The 12,792-nt window shown below is 46.9% G+C and overlaps 1 protein-coding gene across 1 annotated transcript in view; it reads left to right on the top strand.

Annotated features, from left to right (window-relative positions):
* The first annotated feature begins 1,543 nt into the window (after window positions 1-1,543).
* The window catches only part of frem2b (FRAS1 related extracellular matrix 2b), a 58,663-nt gene continuing 47,414 nt past the window's right edge, over window positions 1,544-12,792 (top strand). The window contains exons 1-2 of the mRNA XM_035154400.2: window positions 1,544-6,733; window positions 7,671-7,760. Coding sequence (XP_035010291.1) covers window positions 1,723-6,733; window positions 7,671-7,760 — 5,101 coding nt within the window. The 5' untranslated portion in view covers window positions 1,544-1,722. The remainder of the gene's footprint in view (window positions 6,734-7,670; window positions 7,761-12,792) is intronic.

Below are 12,792 nucleotides of genomic sequence, written 5' to 3'. Positions count from 1 at the left end.
GCTGGGTCTGAGGCCAAACGGCACAGAAATCCTCCAAGTAAACGGGAAAACAGCACAAACACCACGTAGGAGCCTGATATTACGACCGCATATGATTTTACACGACTTCATCTGCCCTTTAAACACAAATCTTTTCTTATTCTTACTGATTCGTATTCTGTGATGTTTGAACATCTGTAGCTGTGCCCTTTGTGCCAAAAATCAAGCTGACTTTGAATACAATTGAGTCATGTTGACCCGCCCTGCTGTGCTGCACAATGCCTGCGTGGGTGTCCTCTCGATCCGCACATGGTTCGCCTGATGAGCGGCGCAGAGAGCGGCCGGCTCATGACCGGGCTTGTCAGGAAGTCAGAGGAGAGACGCTCTGCTCCGGGGAAAGCTCTGACACCTGGAGGACCCCGAGTGTGCGATGAGAGCCGCATCTCAGGAAGCAGGACAGTGTCGTTGTGCATGACTCTGGTGAATGGATGTTTTTGAATCATGCTTGTAAAGCTGGATACTGGGATACTTTTGCAGGGTAAAATGTGAGGAGAGGATGTGCTGTTATTTCCAGTGTTCAGGGGCGGATCCAGGACTGGGGGCCATGGGCACTGGCTCCATTTTTTTTCAAAGCTTTTTTGACATATGCAATGTGCTTGAACAAGGAACAAGTTTCAAATTATATCCGCTTAGAACTGCAGAACTAGGAAATTAATAACTTAAATGTGCATCTGACTGAATCAGGAATTGTCCATGGATGTTGGACACCGTCTGTGTGAATTGTGGCCCCTATATGTCCCCTAAAAATCCTAGATCCGCCACTGCCAGTGTTTTTCCTCTCCATCAGCTCAAGTATCTATGCAGTGTTTCACATAAAATAAAACATTTACAGTGACTTCACTCCTTTAATCCAAAGCATAAAACTGGCACAGCATAAGTATCTCATGAAAAGATAATGAAGGAAACAATATGGAAGCGTGTGTGTGTGATTATCCAATGTGATGATGGGTCTCTGACACGTGTTCCATGACAAAAACAGGATTTTTATCAGAAAATATAGGATTGAGGGCGTGTGTGTGATTCTCCACTGAGATGATGGGTGTGTGTGTGCACAGTATCCTCCCGCCTCGGTGACACAAACCACAAGAGGGAGACAAAGCTTTTCTCCAGACAGACTGTCACTCAAGACTCCCTCATGCATCTGCACTTGTGGTTCCCTCATTGTCAGTAATAGTGTGGAGTGAACGAACAGCTCTGATTAGAGGAATGCAAAAGTAGAAACCTGCAAAAAGAGATATTTAAAAACACTTTCTGATCCATTCCAAGTTTCCCAGGCTGCAAGTGGCACCTCACACCCAAACATCACCTTATCCATATATCTTTTTTTCCCTTTATCATTCGACCTGATGAGGTCCAGCCCACGCGGAATCGTCTCGTGTGCCCAGAATGACAGAGGCCACGTCCATTTGGAGCCTGACAAACGAATTCCTGCGGAGATGTGAGCCAATGGGCTGCGGGGAGGGCGTAACTCTCCTTTACTCCAACAAAGCAGGAGAGTGAAGTTTGAGTTATCAGTGTTCAGCTGCTGTGTGGGGAGAATGGTGCACCTCGGCGCGCACGGACGCGTGATATCACCCAACTCTCCTCTGATTTCTTTGCAACTTTAACCGCGGTGCGCAGTTTGGCACGGCGCGTCTATGCGCAAAGTTCCACGCGTGTCCTCTGCGGCTCCACACACCACAAATGGCTCGGACTATCCTCCCGCATCTGCACGCGCCTGGCACCGCTCTGCTCGTGCTCGCCGTGATCCTGACAGGTGATGCGGTCGCGCAGGTTTTTGACAGCTACGGATTATCCTACGCCCTCAGATCCGAGTTGACGGAGGACACCATACTGGTCGCCAACAATGGGATCCGCGTGCCTTTCGGGAGATCAGTGTTCGTGGATCCCATCAACGATTTGGTGATCCAAGTTCAGCCCGGAGACAGATGCAGCATCACGGTCCTGGACAATGACCCGCTGTCCCAGAGGCCCGGGCACCTGTCCCCGAAAAAGTTTCCCTGCGAATTTGGCCCCAACGACGTGAAGTATTCCCACTTCGGCTCCAGGAGTCCCCCGAGGGACAGAGTGACATTACAGCTCAGGTATGACACCCAGACTGACACCATCATCATACCTTTCATGATGGAGGTGGAGGTCGTCTTCACACAGCTGGAGGTACTCACCAAAAACATGCCACTCACTGTCGAGAGGCTGCTGGGCACCAGTAACCCCATTGACAGGCGAATCTTAGAGTTCACCTATGACAGGAGTGCACAACAATGCAAAATAGCCTCCCTCTCCAGTGGCAGTGTGATGCCCAGGTATGGGAAACTTGTGGCTGAGGACAGACTCGGAGCAATGGTGGACTGTGATGAATTTATTCAAATGAACATCCGCTATCAGCACACTTTTGCTTTGAAGTCGCCAAACAGAGATTATATTCCAATGCTCGTGGAGTTGCACGATAAGGAGGGCAATTTGCTCAAGCAGGAATTCTTCCAAATTATGGTCCGGATTAGAGAGGGAGAGGAGAACACGGCCCCTAAACCCAGCTTTGTGGCAATGATGATGATGGAAGTGGACCAGTTTGTAATGACTGCTATAACCACGGACATGCTGGCAGCTGAGGATGTTGAGTCTAGAGATGATGAATTAATTTTCAACATCACCTCCCCGCTGTCCTTTGAGGAGGGCTACATAGTGAGCACGGATGATAGGAATTTACCAATCACCTCTTTTTACCAGGGGGACCTCAAAGACTTGAAAATTGCCTACAAACCCCCTGCTGTGGATTCAGACACTGAGCGGATTTTCCAGATTGAGTTTGAGGTTGTGGACACGGAGGGGGCCGTGTCAGACCCCTTCGCTTTCATGATTGTTGTTAAGCCCATGAACACGTTGGCCCCCGTGGTGACGAGGAACGCCGGCCAGTTACTGTATGAGGGTCAGTCCAGGCCTCTGTCCAGCTCGCACAATCTGGAAATCAGCGACGAGGACAATTTAGACAAAGTCCAAATCACTGTCATTGACGGGCTGAGGCGCGGAGAATTAACTGTTCTGGGCTCGAGGAGGAAATTCTTCACCCCGAGTGACCTGGACGCTGGAGTAGTGATTTATCAACATGACGGCAGTGACACGTACAGCGATAACATCATCTTCAGAATGACAGACGGCACAAATGAGGTGGAGTTTCTGTTTCCCATCACTGTGGTGCCGACGGATGACGAGCCTCCCATCATCAACGCCAACACTGGTTTGGTTTTGTTCAAAAACCAAATGATGCCGGTCTCCTCGCTCATGCTCAGTGCAGCAGACATTGACTCGGAGGATTCTACAATAAAATTCATCACCGAGCCTCCCTTCTCCACGATCGGGCAGGTGCTGCTGCGCCAGGCCGAGGCCCCCGAGGACCCATCAACCTGGAAGTTTAATACAGATGATGAAATGTACGAGAAAGTAGTGAGCGAGTGGCTGCAGCAGGATATCATCGATGGTAAATTGTTTTACAAGCATGTCGGGCCCCACAGCACCAGCACGGTGATGGATCAGTTTGTGTTTCGGGTTCAGGATGACAACGACCCGCCGAACCAATCAGGTGAGAGCGCGTTCATTATCAAAATCCTCCCTGTCGACGACCTCCCACCCGAGCTGTACCCTGGCACGACTCTGCAAATCACCGTGCACGAGTATCAGCTCACTCACTTCCGGAGAAAGTTCCTCCGTTACTCTGACCTGGACTCAGAGGACCGGGACCTCAAGTACATGATCATCCAGCCGCCGACGGACACAGACGAGAACAACCCCGTTGTCCTGGGGACTCTGGTATTAACTGAAAGTCCAAACACTGTGGTCACAACTTTCACTCAAGCGCAAATTAACCACCACAAAATAGCTTTCAAACCACCTGACCTTGAGCTGGGAATTACCACTCATGTTTTGCAGTTCAAGTACGCCGTGGAGGATGTTTCTGGAAATAGCGTAGAGGGAGTTTTCACCATATTTTTACAGCCTGTGGACAACACGCCGCCTCAAATAACCAACTCTGGCTTCACTGTGCTCGAACGCGGCACACACATCATCACGAGCGCTGAGCTGGACACCTCGGACACAGACACCGACAGCAGTCAGATAATATTCACCGTTACACAGCCACCGCTGCACGGACAAATCCAATTTACATTCACCGACATGACAAAAGGAAACACTTTCAACCTGGAGGATATTGGAAATGGCAGAATCACGTACATCCATAACGGGGATGAATCAACAGTTGATTTGATCCAAATAGATGTAAGTGATAGGGTCCACGTTGTCCCAATTAGTATAAAAATTAGCGTGAAGCCAATTGATGATGAGATTCCAACTATCAGTCTCCCGGCCGGCACAATCGGCTCCTACATAGATGTGCTGGAAAACGGAGCCACAGAAATCACCAGTAATGTCATTCAGGGAAGAGACGAGGACACGGATGACCTTCGTTTGACCTTCATCGTTGAGGACCCGCCGTTGTTCGGTGAAATCCTGGTGAGAGGCGTCCCGTCTCGCACGTTCACCCAGGCTGATATTATTAACGGCCACGTGGTCTATGCTCATACCAGCGGGGAGATAGGCTTCACCACAAAGGAGGACTTTTTCAACCTCACTCTGACGGACATGTCTGACGAGTGGACCGTTGGAGGAAATAAGATCACAGGTGTCCGAGTGCACGTTACTATTCTTCCCTTGGACAGCCAGGCTCCAGAGCTCTTCGTGGGGCCACAGTTCACCGTTGTCGAGGGGGAGAAGAATGTCATTCATATTCTCCACATAAGCGCTGACGATGTCGACACCCCCAACGACGACCTCCTTTGTACAATCATTGTACAGCCGACATCAGGGTACGTGGAAAACATCTCCCCGGCCCCCGGCTCAGAGAAATCCAGGTCTGGGACAGCCATTAGTGCTTTCACCATCAAGGACATCAGACTGAATCACATTTATTATGTTCAAAGCATTCACAAAGGAGTGGAGCCGGTAGAGGACAGGTTTACGTTCAGATGCTCTGATGGCATCAATTTCTCTGAAAGGCACTTTTTCCCAATCTCTATAATCCCCTCTAATGATGAAAAGCCTGAGATTTACATGAGAGAGTTTGTAGTCATGGAGGGCATGAATATAGTCATTGACACTCCCATTCTGAATGGTGCTGATGCAGATCTCCCCACTGATCAGCTCACATTTATTATCAGCAAACCCCCGAAGCACGGATTTATTCTCAATCAGCGCACCACGGGCACCGTCCCCGTCTTTAACTTCACCTTGGATCAGATCAGGGAGGCCTCCAGCATTGTGTACGAGCACGACGACTCAGAAACCACAGAAGACAGCTTTGATATTGTTCTCATAGATGGAAAGTTCAGTGTCGAGAAAACCGTCATAGTTATGATCATCCCCGTGGACGACGAAACCCCGAGGATGGCGATCAATGACGGGCTTGAAATTGAAATAGGTGACGTGAAAGTCATAGACGGCAACGTTTTAAAAGCGACAGATCTGGACTCTGAGGATAGCACGCTAACTTATATTATTCGCTATGGGCCCGGTCAGGGGTATTTGCAGTGGACGGCGCCCTCGGGGATGTTGCAAAATATCACAGTCGGAATGAACTTTACACAGAACGAAGTGGATCTGGGTTTGATCGTGTACATCCATAATGGGCAGGAGGGGATTCGAGACCTCATCAAATTCGATGTGACAGATGGCATCAACCCTTTGATTGACAGATATTTTTATGTGACTGTGGGCGGCATCGACATGGTTTTCCCAGACGTGGTCAGTAAAGGTGTTTCCCTTAAAGAGGGCGGCAGGGTTACTCTGACAACAGACCTCCTCAGCACAAGCGACCTCAACAGCCCAGATGAACACTTGGTCTTCACAATCACCCGAGCTCCAATGAGAGGCCACTTGGAGTGCACGGACACGCCCGGGATGCCCATCTCATCCTTCACGCAGCTGCAGCTGGCCGGCAACAAAGTCTACTACCTGCACACCTCTGATGACGAAGTGAAAATGGACAGCTTTGAATTTGAAGTGACCGATGGCTACAACCCCGTGTTCCGCACTTTCCGCGTCTCCATCACCGACGTGGACAACAAAAAGCCGGTGGTGACGGTGCACGGCCTGGTGGTGACTGAGGGCGAGAACAAGCTCATCACGCCTTTTGAGCTAACGGTGGAGGACAGAGACACCATTGACCGCCTCTTGAAGTTCACAGTCACTCAGATCCCAGTTCATGGTCGCCTGCTCTTTAACAACACCAGGCCTGTCAGCTCCTTCACAAAGCAGGACCTGAATGAGAACATGATCAGCTACAAGCACGATGGCACGGAGAGCGCAGAGGACAGCTTCTCCTTCACCGTCACCGATGGCACTCACACGGACTTCTTTGTCTTCCCCGACACTGTGTTCGAGACCCGAAGGCCCCAAGTAATGAAGATTAGCGTCCTCCCGGTGGATAACGGGGTGCCACAGATTGTGGTGAACAGGGGCGCCCCAACGCTGCGGGTCCTGGAGTCAGGTCACCTGGGGTTTGTGATCACCAGTAAGACCCTGAAAGCAGAGGACAGAGACAGTGTTCAGAACTCTGTGACCTTTAGGATAACCGTCGCCCCAGAACACGGGTACATGATCAACCTCGGCAAAGGAAATGTCACAATCACCACGTTCACGCAAGGTAAGATAACTACATTTCAGGCTTGTTTTATCCTGTGACATTGTTAATATTCTCAGAGCTATTTGAGTCTTAAAACTTATTTTACATGGACTCACACTGCTAGACGTACTCCCCTCTGTGAAAATGCTGACAACAAACACAAAGGTTTTAGTTTTCACTCAGGAGAATCTATCAACAGAGATGAAATGTGCCAGAGTCCATATTTCTAGCAATGTCTAATGTGTGCCACTTTCCAAAAAAGAACTTTTTGTGACTTGAACATTAGGAGAGAAATATATTTAACTGAAGACAATTACAGAGATGATGAAAGGCAAATGTGTTTAAAGGGAGGGAGACATGGTGTTCTGGCTCAAAGCAACAATCCAAACAGACACCAGGGGTGCACAGTCGATATATCCATGTATCCTCTGCATTTTATTTACTGAGTCACAGTGAGACGCTCTCCCCCAAAAGGCCTGTTCAATATTTCAAGAGTCTTCACGAGAGTAAACAGATGGTAAATAAAGACACTCTCTTCTGGGCATTTGAAAATTGTGGCAATGCAGGTTTATGCATCGTCTCTTTTGAAGGGAAAAGTTTTACCATCAAATATTGAAGATGGAACGGGCTGTAAACTTCACAATCTTCCTGATCCGGGGCCGTAAAGAACCTCATCCAGCAACAAACACAAACAGTGCGATGGAGCCTCAAGAGTCAAGCTGTTCTTTATGTTCGGTGTCATTCAGGAGTCAAGTAGATATACAGCCCTTGTTACCAGGCAGTTTCTCTTGTCATGTCGCCACAACACTCTGCAGTTTGCTCGTTTCATCACACGGCCTCTCTCTGGTCCTCATGAGTTACTGACGATTGATCTGTCAGGAAACAATTTTCCCACTTGTCAAAACGGATTTTTATGTCGGATTTCACGGATATTCATGCAAGTGTGTCTCTTTTTCAGCTGAAATTGACGAGATGAACATCTGCTACGTTCTGAGGGACGGTGACAATCCGACAAACGACAACTTCTACTTCTCCATTGAGGACAACGGTGAGTTATTTTTAATCAAACATCCCAGAAGTTCTCCTCCATTAGGTTTGCATTGAGTCCTTGTCATGTGGAGCTTTGAGGCTGAGATATTGGATTTTGTTTCACCGTCTCGAGTTTATTTATAGACACTCGGATTTCTCTGAGAGGAGCAAGCAAAAGGTTGCATGTGCCTAAATTAGCAGGAGTACAAAGCAAAGGGTGTGTGCACAGATGAGAGATTCATATTTCAGCTTGAGTAAATGAGAAAACGGGCATAAAATGAACGAGAAGTCAAGTAGAATGTACTATTTATGGATAACGTTTGTTTCTGTCATGCTCCGTTGGTCTTTATTCAACCAAGGGCTCTGCAAAAAAATGTGAATGTCACAGCTTCCATGCTTATTAACCTTTGTATCCGAGCATTCATATCAGTCTTACTGTGCATTACAACTTAGGTGGCACAGTCTTACAGCGCCCCCATCCACGATCCCCCACTGCTTTTTTCACGCGAGGGCATCCGGGGTGGGGAAAGTAATGATTCATTTAGCAAGTAAGTAATTAGTAGAACAATTAGCGAAGCCCTTCCTGTTACTGTATATATGTAATCAGCGATTAGCCGAAGCAGCGTGCCCGACGGTGTGTCCTTTCTGCTCCCCTTCAGTGCTGATGAGCGAGCACAATGGACCTCTCTAATGGGGGCCCTCTTTTTCCCACAAGCACCTCCGTGGGGCCCCGTAAGCATTTTCTCATTTCTCAACTTGGGACTAATCTGCGGCTCCAGTTTGAGTAATGGGTGAGCGTCTTTGCCAGCAGGTGGATGGGGGTGCTAATGAGTGATGAGTAAAGTGCAGGGGACTTCTCCTTATCGGGAAGTGAGAGCGAGTCCTCTACCTGAGCTGCCGGCGAGTGGCGAGCCCATGCAAAGCTCCTTTGTGGTCGAATGAGGTTCAGTCAGTCCCTTCATTACCGTCTGAATCAGGTTATTTGTCATGGATAACTGCGGGTGTGTCTCTCCCTGTCACATTCCTTCTCTTTCTAGCGAGCTTGATGCTTGGTGACATACTCAGATCCTATAATGTTTGTTTATCTTCCACAACTCGCAATTAGATTTAAAAAGAATTCACATATTTCAAGCTACTTTTAGGCCAGAGGATCGTGTCTCAGTCTGTCCTCTATAGATGCTCGGTGCTCTCACAAAAAAACCACAACTTTGCAGCAGTCAGAGGGATTATTAGTCTATAAAGAACATTATTTGAAATTGGATTTGTGCTTTATTGTGGCACCTTGACAAAATGATGAGGAGTTCTCTTTGGATGACCCGTCCGTGAGGATTCGACATGTACGGCACTTCAGCTTCTGAGGCAGTCAGTGAACATTTTTTTAATAACATTTAAGCTGTACTAGTGGCTGCCCACAAATCCCCAGACGGAGCCTCCAGCTCTTTGAACAGTTGTGTTGGGGAGGAGCTGAATGGTGCACACTGGCACACAGCTGCACTCTGTCATGTTCGGCAGTGGAAAACATTCTCCTCCTCACTTCGAGTTCACTGGGAAATTTACCAAATGCTCTTGGCAGTTTTTTTTTTTGGGGGGGTGAAAAGTTACTTTTCGTGTCGCAGCTGCTCAGTGGGATTTCAAGGGGTTTTGTGCGAGCAGCTGTGATGAACTGTGAATGTGCTCTGACGTTTTTAAGTATACGTGCGCACTTGCTGTTGACTGCTGATCTGACGAGTTCAACTGAATTTGTGTGCATATGTATGTACTTAGGGTTTTTTTTTAATAAGTATTGCAAATAGACAAGATTGCAGCCATGGATGCAGCTGATGATGATGATTGAGCAGGAGAAGGGTGTGTGTGTGTGTGTGTGTGTGTGTGTGTGTGTGTGTGTGTGTGTGTGTGTGTGTGTGTGTGTGTGTGCGCAAAATAACCCAACAATACATGAGCAGATTTTCACCTAACTTAGTGGGAACATTATTTGGGAGGATATCTCCATTTTTTTTTTTTTTTTTTGGAACAGTTTGGTCAAAGGTCAAGTTCAATCCATTATAATAAAAATTAAAAAAGTATATTGATCAGAAAAAGATTCCCTATCAAATGGCATCATATAATAAGTTGTGTTATGAAGAAGTCACAATGAAATCAGAAAATGAGGTCATGCATAGTTCATAAGACTATTAGATTTAACCTTATATATCACAATAACGTCATTATGAAATGGCATTATTTCAATATAGAGAAGTCACCTGGTTGAGGTACAGCGCACACAGGGAATGCATTTTGAAATTTACTCATATAATTTGTAGAGTATCCAAAAATATTGATTCACTGACATGTTGCCAAAGTGAAGTCTTCATATTTTTTTTACATTTTTCTCTTCAGAAGCCGAAATAACAAATTTCACAGGATTTTTCTCGATAAATTATTCAAGTCTTTTTCGACCGGTGTCAGACGGGATCTGCTGCTCCCACGTCAGTTGACTGCACCACACAACTGACTGTTATAGGATTTCTGCAGGCTCCAACCTGCACTCATTACAGCGACGCCACTAACTTACTCCTGGCGTGAAGGTGGATTCAGTGGAAACTGCGGCGCCATTCCTCACACTCCATCCTCAAACCTAAAGCAGTGTGACATCTCACCACAGGTTGTTTTAGTTGTTAAAGCTGAGTTTCCCTGGCTGATGGATTGTCTCGGTACAGGAAACAGTCTTTGGCTCCACAAACCAGTTCTGAGCTCTTCTTGGCAGCGATGCATCCGCTACTTGGGGGTGTCATTTTAACTGTAACTGGTGTATTCAGACGCCCAGATTAAAATCTGTGTCGGACCTGACCTACTTCCGTCCATTGTTTGGCACAGTCGTGAACATATGTGAATACCGGCTGCAATAATGACCTTTGCTTTTTCTCCCAGCTAATTAAAATGCGACGATAAACTCTTAGTTAATTGTTTTGTACAGCTGGATTAATTGTGCTCATGTAATTTAGACTTGAGGAGAAGTTGCTGTTTCCTCTAAATCAACATGGCTGCATAGAGGAAAAGACACCAGATGGGCTTTCGGCCACAAATAACAACATGGCAATTAGACCACAATCCCCAAATGCTTATCTTTTTTTTAATTAGTGTTGGCCACAGTGAAGGGATTTTTAAATGTTTGACTCAATCACTGCTGCTTTTGACCGATGATGTGGTGGAACAGACATCAGAACAACACTGAGATCACTTCAAATTACCCCAGCCCGTTGCTTGAGATAGTGAATAACTTTACAGGTTGTGGAGTTTTCAGTCATTTCCTTGTCATTGTCTCCTGTTTCTTTTTAATTTCAGAAACCTGTCACCCTTGTGCCTTTTCAACTGTATTTAAGTCGCTTCTTTTTGCCAAAACAGGAGATGACAGGGTTTATTTTATTCTCAGAGCCACTTGTGTTTCTCGCTATTTGTCAAGCTTGTCAACGCTTTGAATGAATAATCACAGAGGACGGAAATTACACACATTAATTTGTTCTGAGGAAACATCACACCTGGACAGTGAAATCAGGCTCAGAGGTGTGTGTGTGTGTGTGTGTGTGTGTGTGTGTGTGTGTGTGTGTGTGTGTGTGTGTGTGTGTGTGTGTGTGTGTGTGTGTGTGTGTGTGTGTGTGTGTGTGTGTGTGTGTGTGTGTGTGTGTGTGTGTGTGTGTGTGTGTGTGTGTGTGTGTGGGCCAAATCCCCTTTAATTACTGAGAAAGTGTCTTGTTTAGAACGGGACAGGAATTTGTGTGTGTGTGTGTTGGGGAGGGGCTGTCATTCTAAGTCAGGTAATTGCCCCCCCCCCACCAGCCCACTCCCCTCGTCCCCTTATAGGATTCGGGTGCATTCAGGTGAGCTTACCTGAGCACACACAGGTCTTGGCATTCCCAGGCTGTTGTTTGTGGAGCGGAGTCCCTGTCTGCCTCCAGCCAGTCAGTCAGCGTCAGGGACGTTCCCACTGACAGACACACACCGCTGTGGCCTTTGTTTTTCATTCCAGGCACTCACTGCCAGCTAATATTTTTTTCTTTCGCTTCCGCTGAAACAAGAAGAAGGCACCAAAAGATTATTGATTGTTCAGGTCACAGAAACGCAGAAACCGTCTAAAGGGTCAAAATCCACAGCGAGTTCAAAAGCTCTGCTCGGATTTCCCATTCGACGGGTGAGACTTGTTTGGTATGTAGAGTGCGCCGAGTATGTAAATTAATTCAGATTTGTGTTGGAATGGGTCCTCGGTGCACAACGCAGATCAAAGTCCTGACTGGAGGTTATGTTTTCAGCCCTCTCCGTTTATATGTTTGTGAGAAAAAGTGCTGAACAGATATTCATGAAACTTGGTGGGAGGACGGGACATGGGTCAAGAAAGAAGTCACAGATTCAGACAAAGCTACAGGGAAGGTCCAGGAACAACACTTTCCTTTTGTTTCTCACAGAATAACAAATCTATATCGTGATGAAGTGAATTTAAATGTGGTGTCACAAGGGGCCATTCTTTGTTTGTCGATTTGTTTATTTGTTAGTTTGTTGGTATTACACAAAATCCACCAACAGATATCCATGAAACTTGGTAGAAGGACAGGACATGAGCCAAGAAAGAACCCATTTAGTTTTTACACGGATTTGCCCAAAGGGGGGGGGCTCCAGGAATTAACCTGAAACAGAGAGGAATGTCCCCCCCTCTCCAGTTTCCAATGCCCGACTGCAGCTCCCACCTCAACAAGCATGTTTTGTTTGTTATTTCAAACAAAAGATATTTACAAGATAAGTTCAGGTCACCGCGAAGTACCTCGACCTTATACATCCTTTCAAAACCCGCAGTACCATCGGCCCTGTAAATCATGTACATCTTCCACGTTATCAGTGTGTAATCGCTCGTGACGCCGGGGTGCATACTTGAATCCATCCCCCCCCCCTCCGGTCTAATCCCAGGTTGGATGGGATTATCTTTCTTCTTACCAGAGCACAACAGAAGTGAGAGAAAACATGCAGCGACTTGCAGTTGCGTGAGGTTAGTGGAGACTTTGTGTGTGCTATGATACCCCCATCAC

The sequence above is a fragment of the Hippoglossus stenolepis genome, chromosome 4, assembly GCF_022539355.2.
Source record: "Hippoglossus stenolepis isolate QCI-W04-F060 chromosome 4, HSTE1.2, whole genome shotgun sequence".
Taxonomy (NCBI): Eukaryota; Metazoa; Chordata; class Actinopteri; order Pleuronectiformes; family Pleuronectidae; genus Hippoglossus; species Hippoglossus stenolepis.
This window is presented reverse-complemented; position numbering and strand designations above follow the sequence as displayed.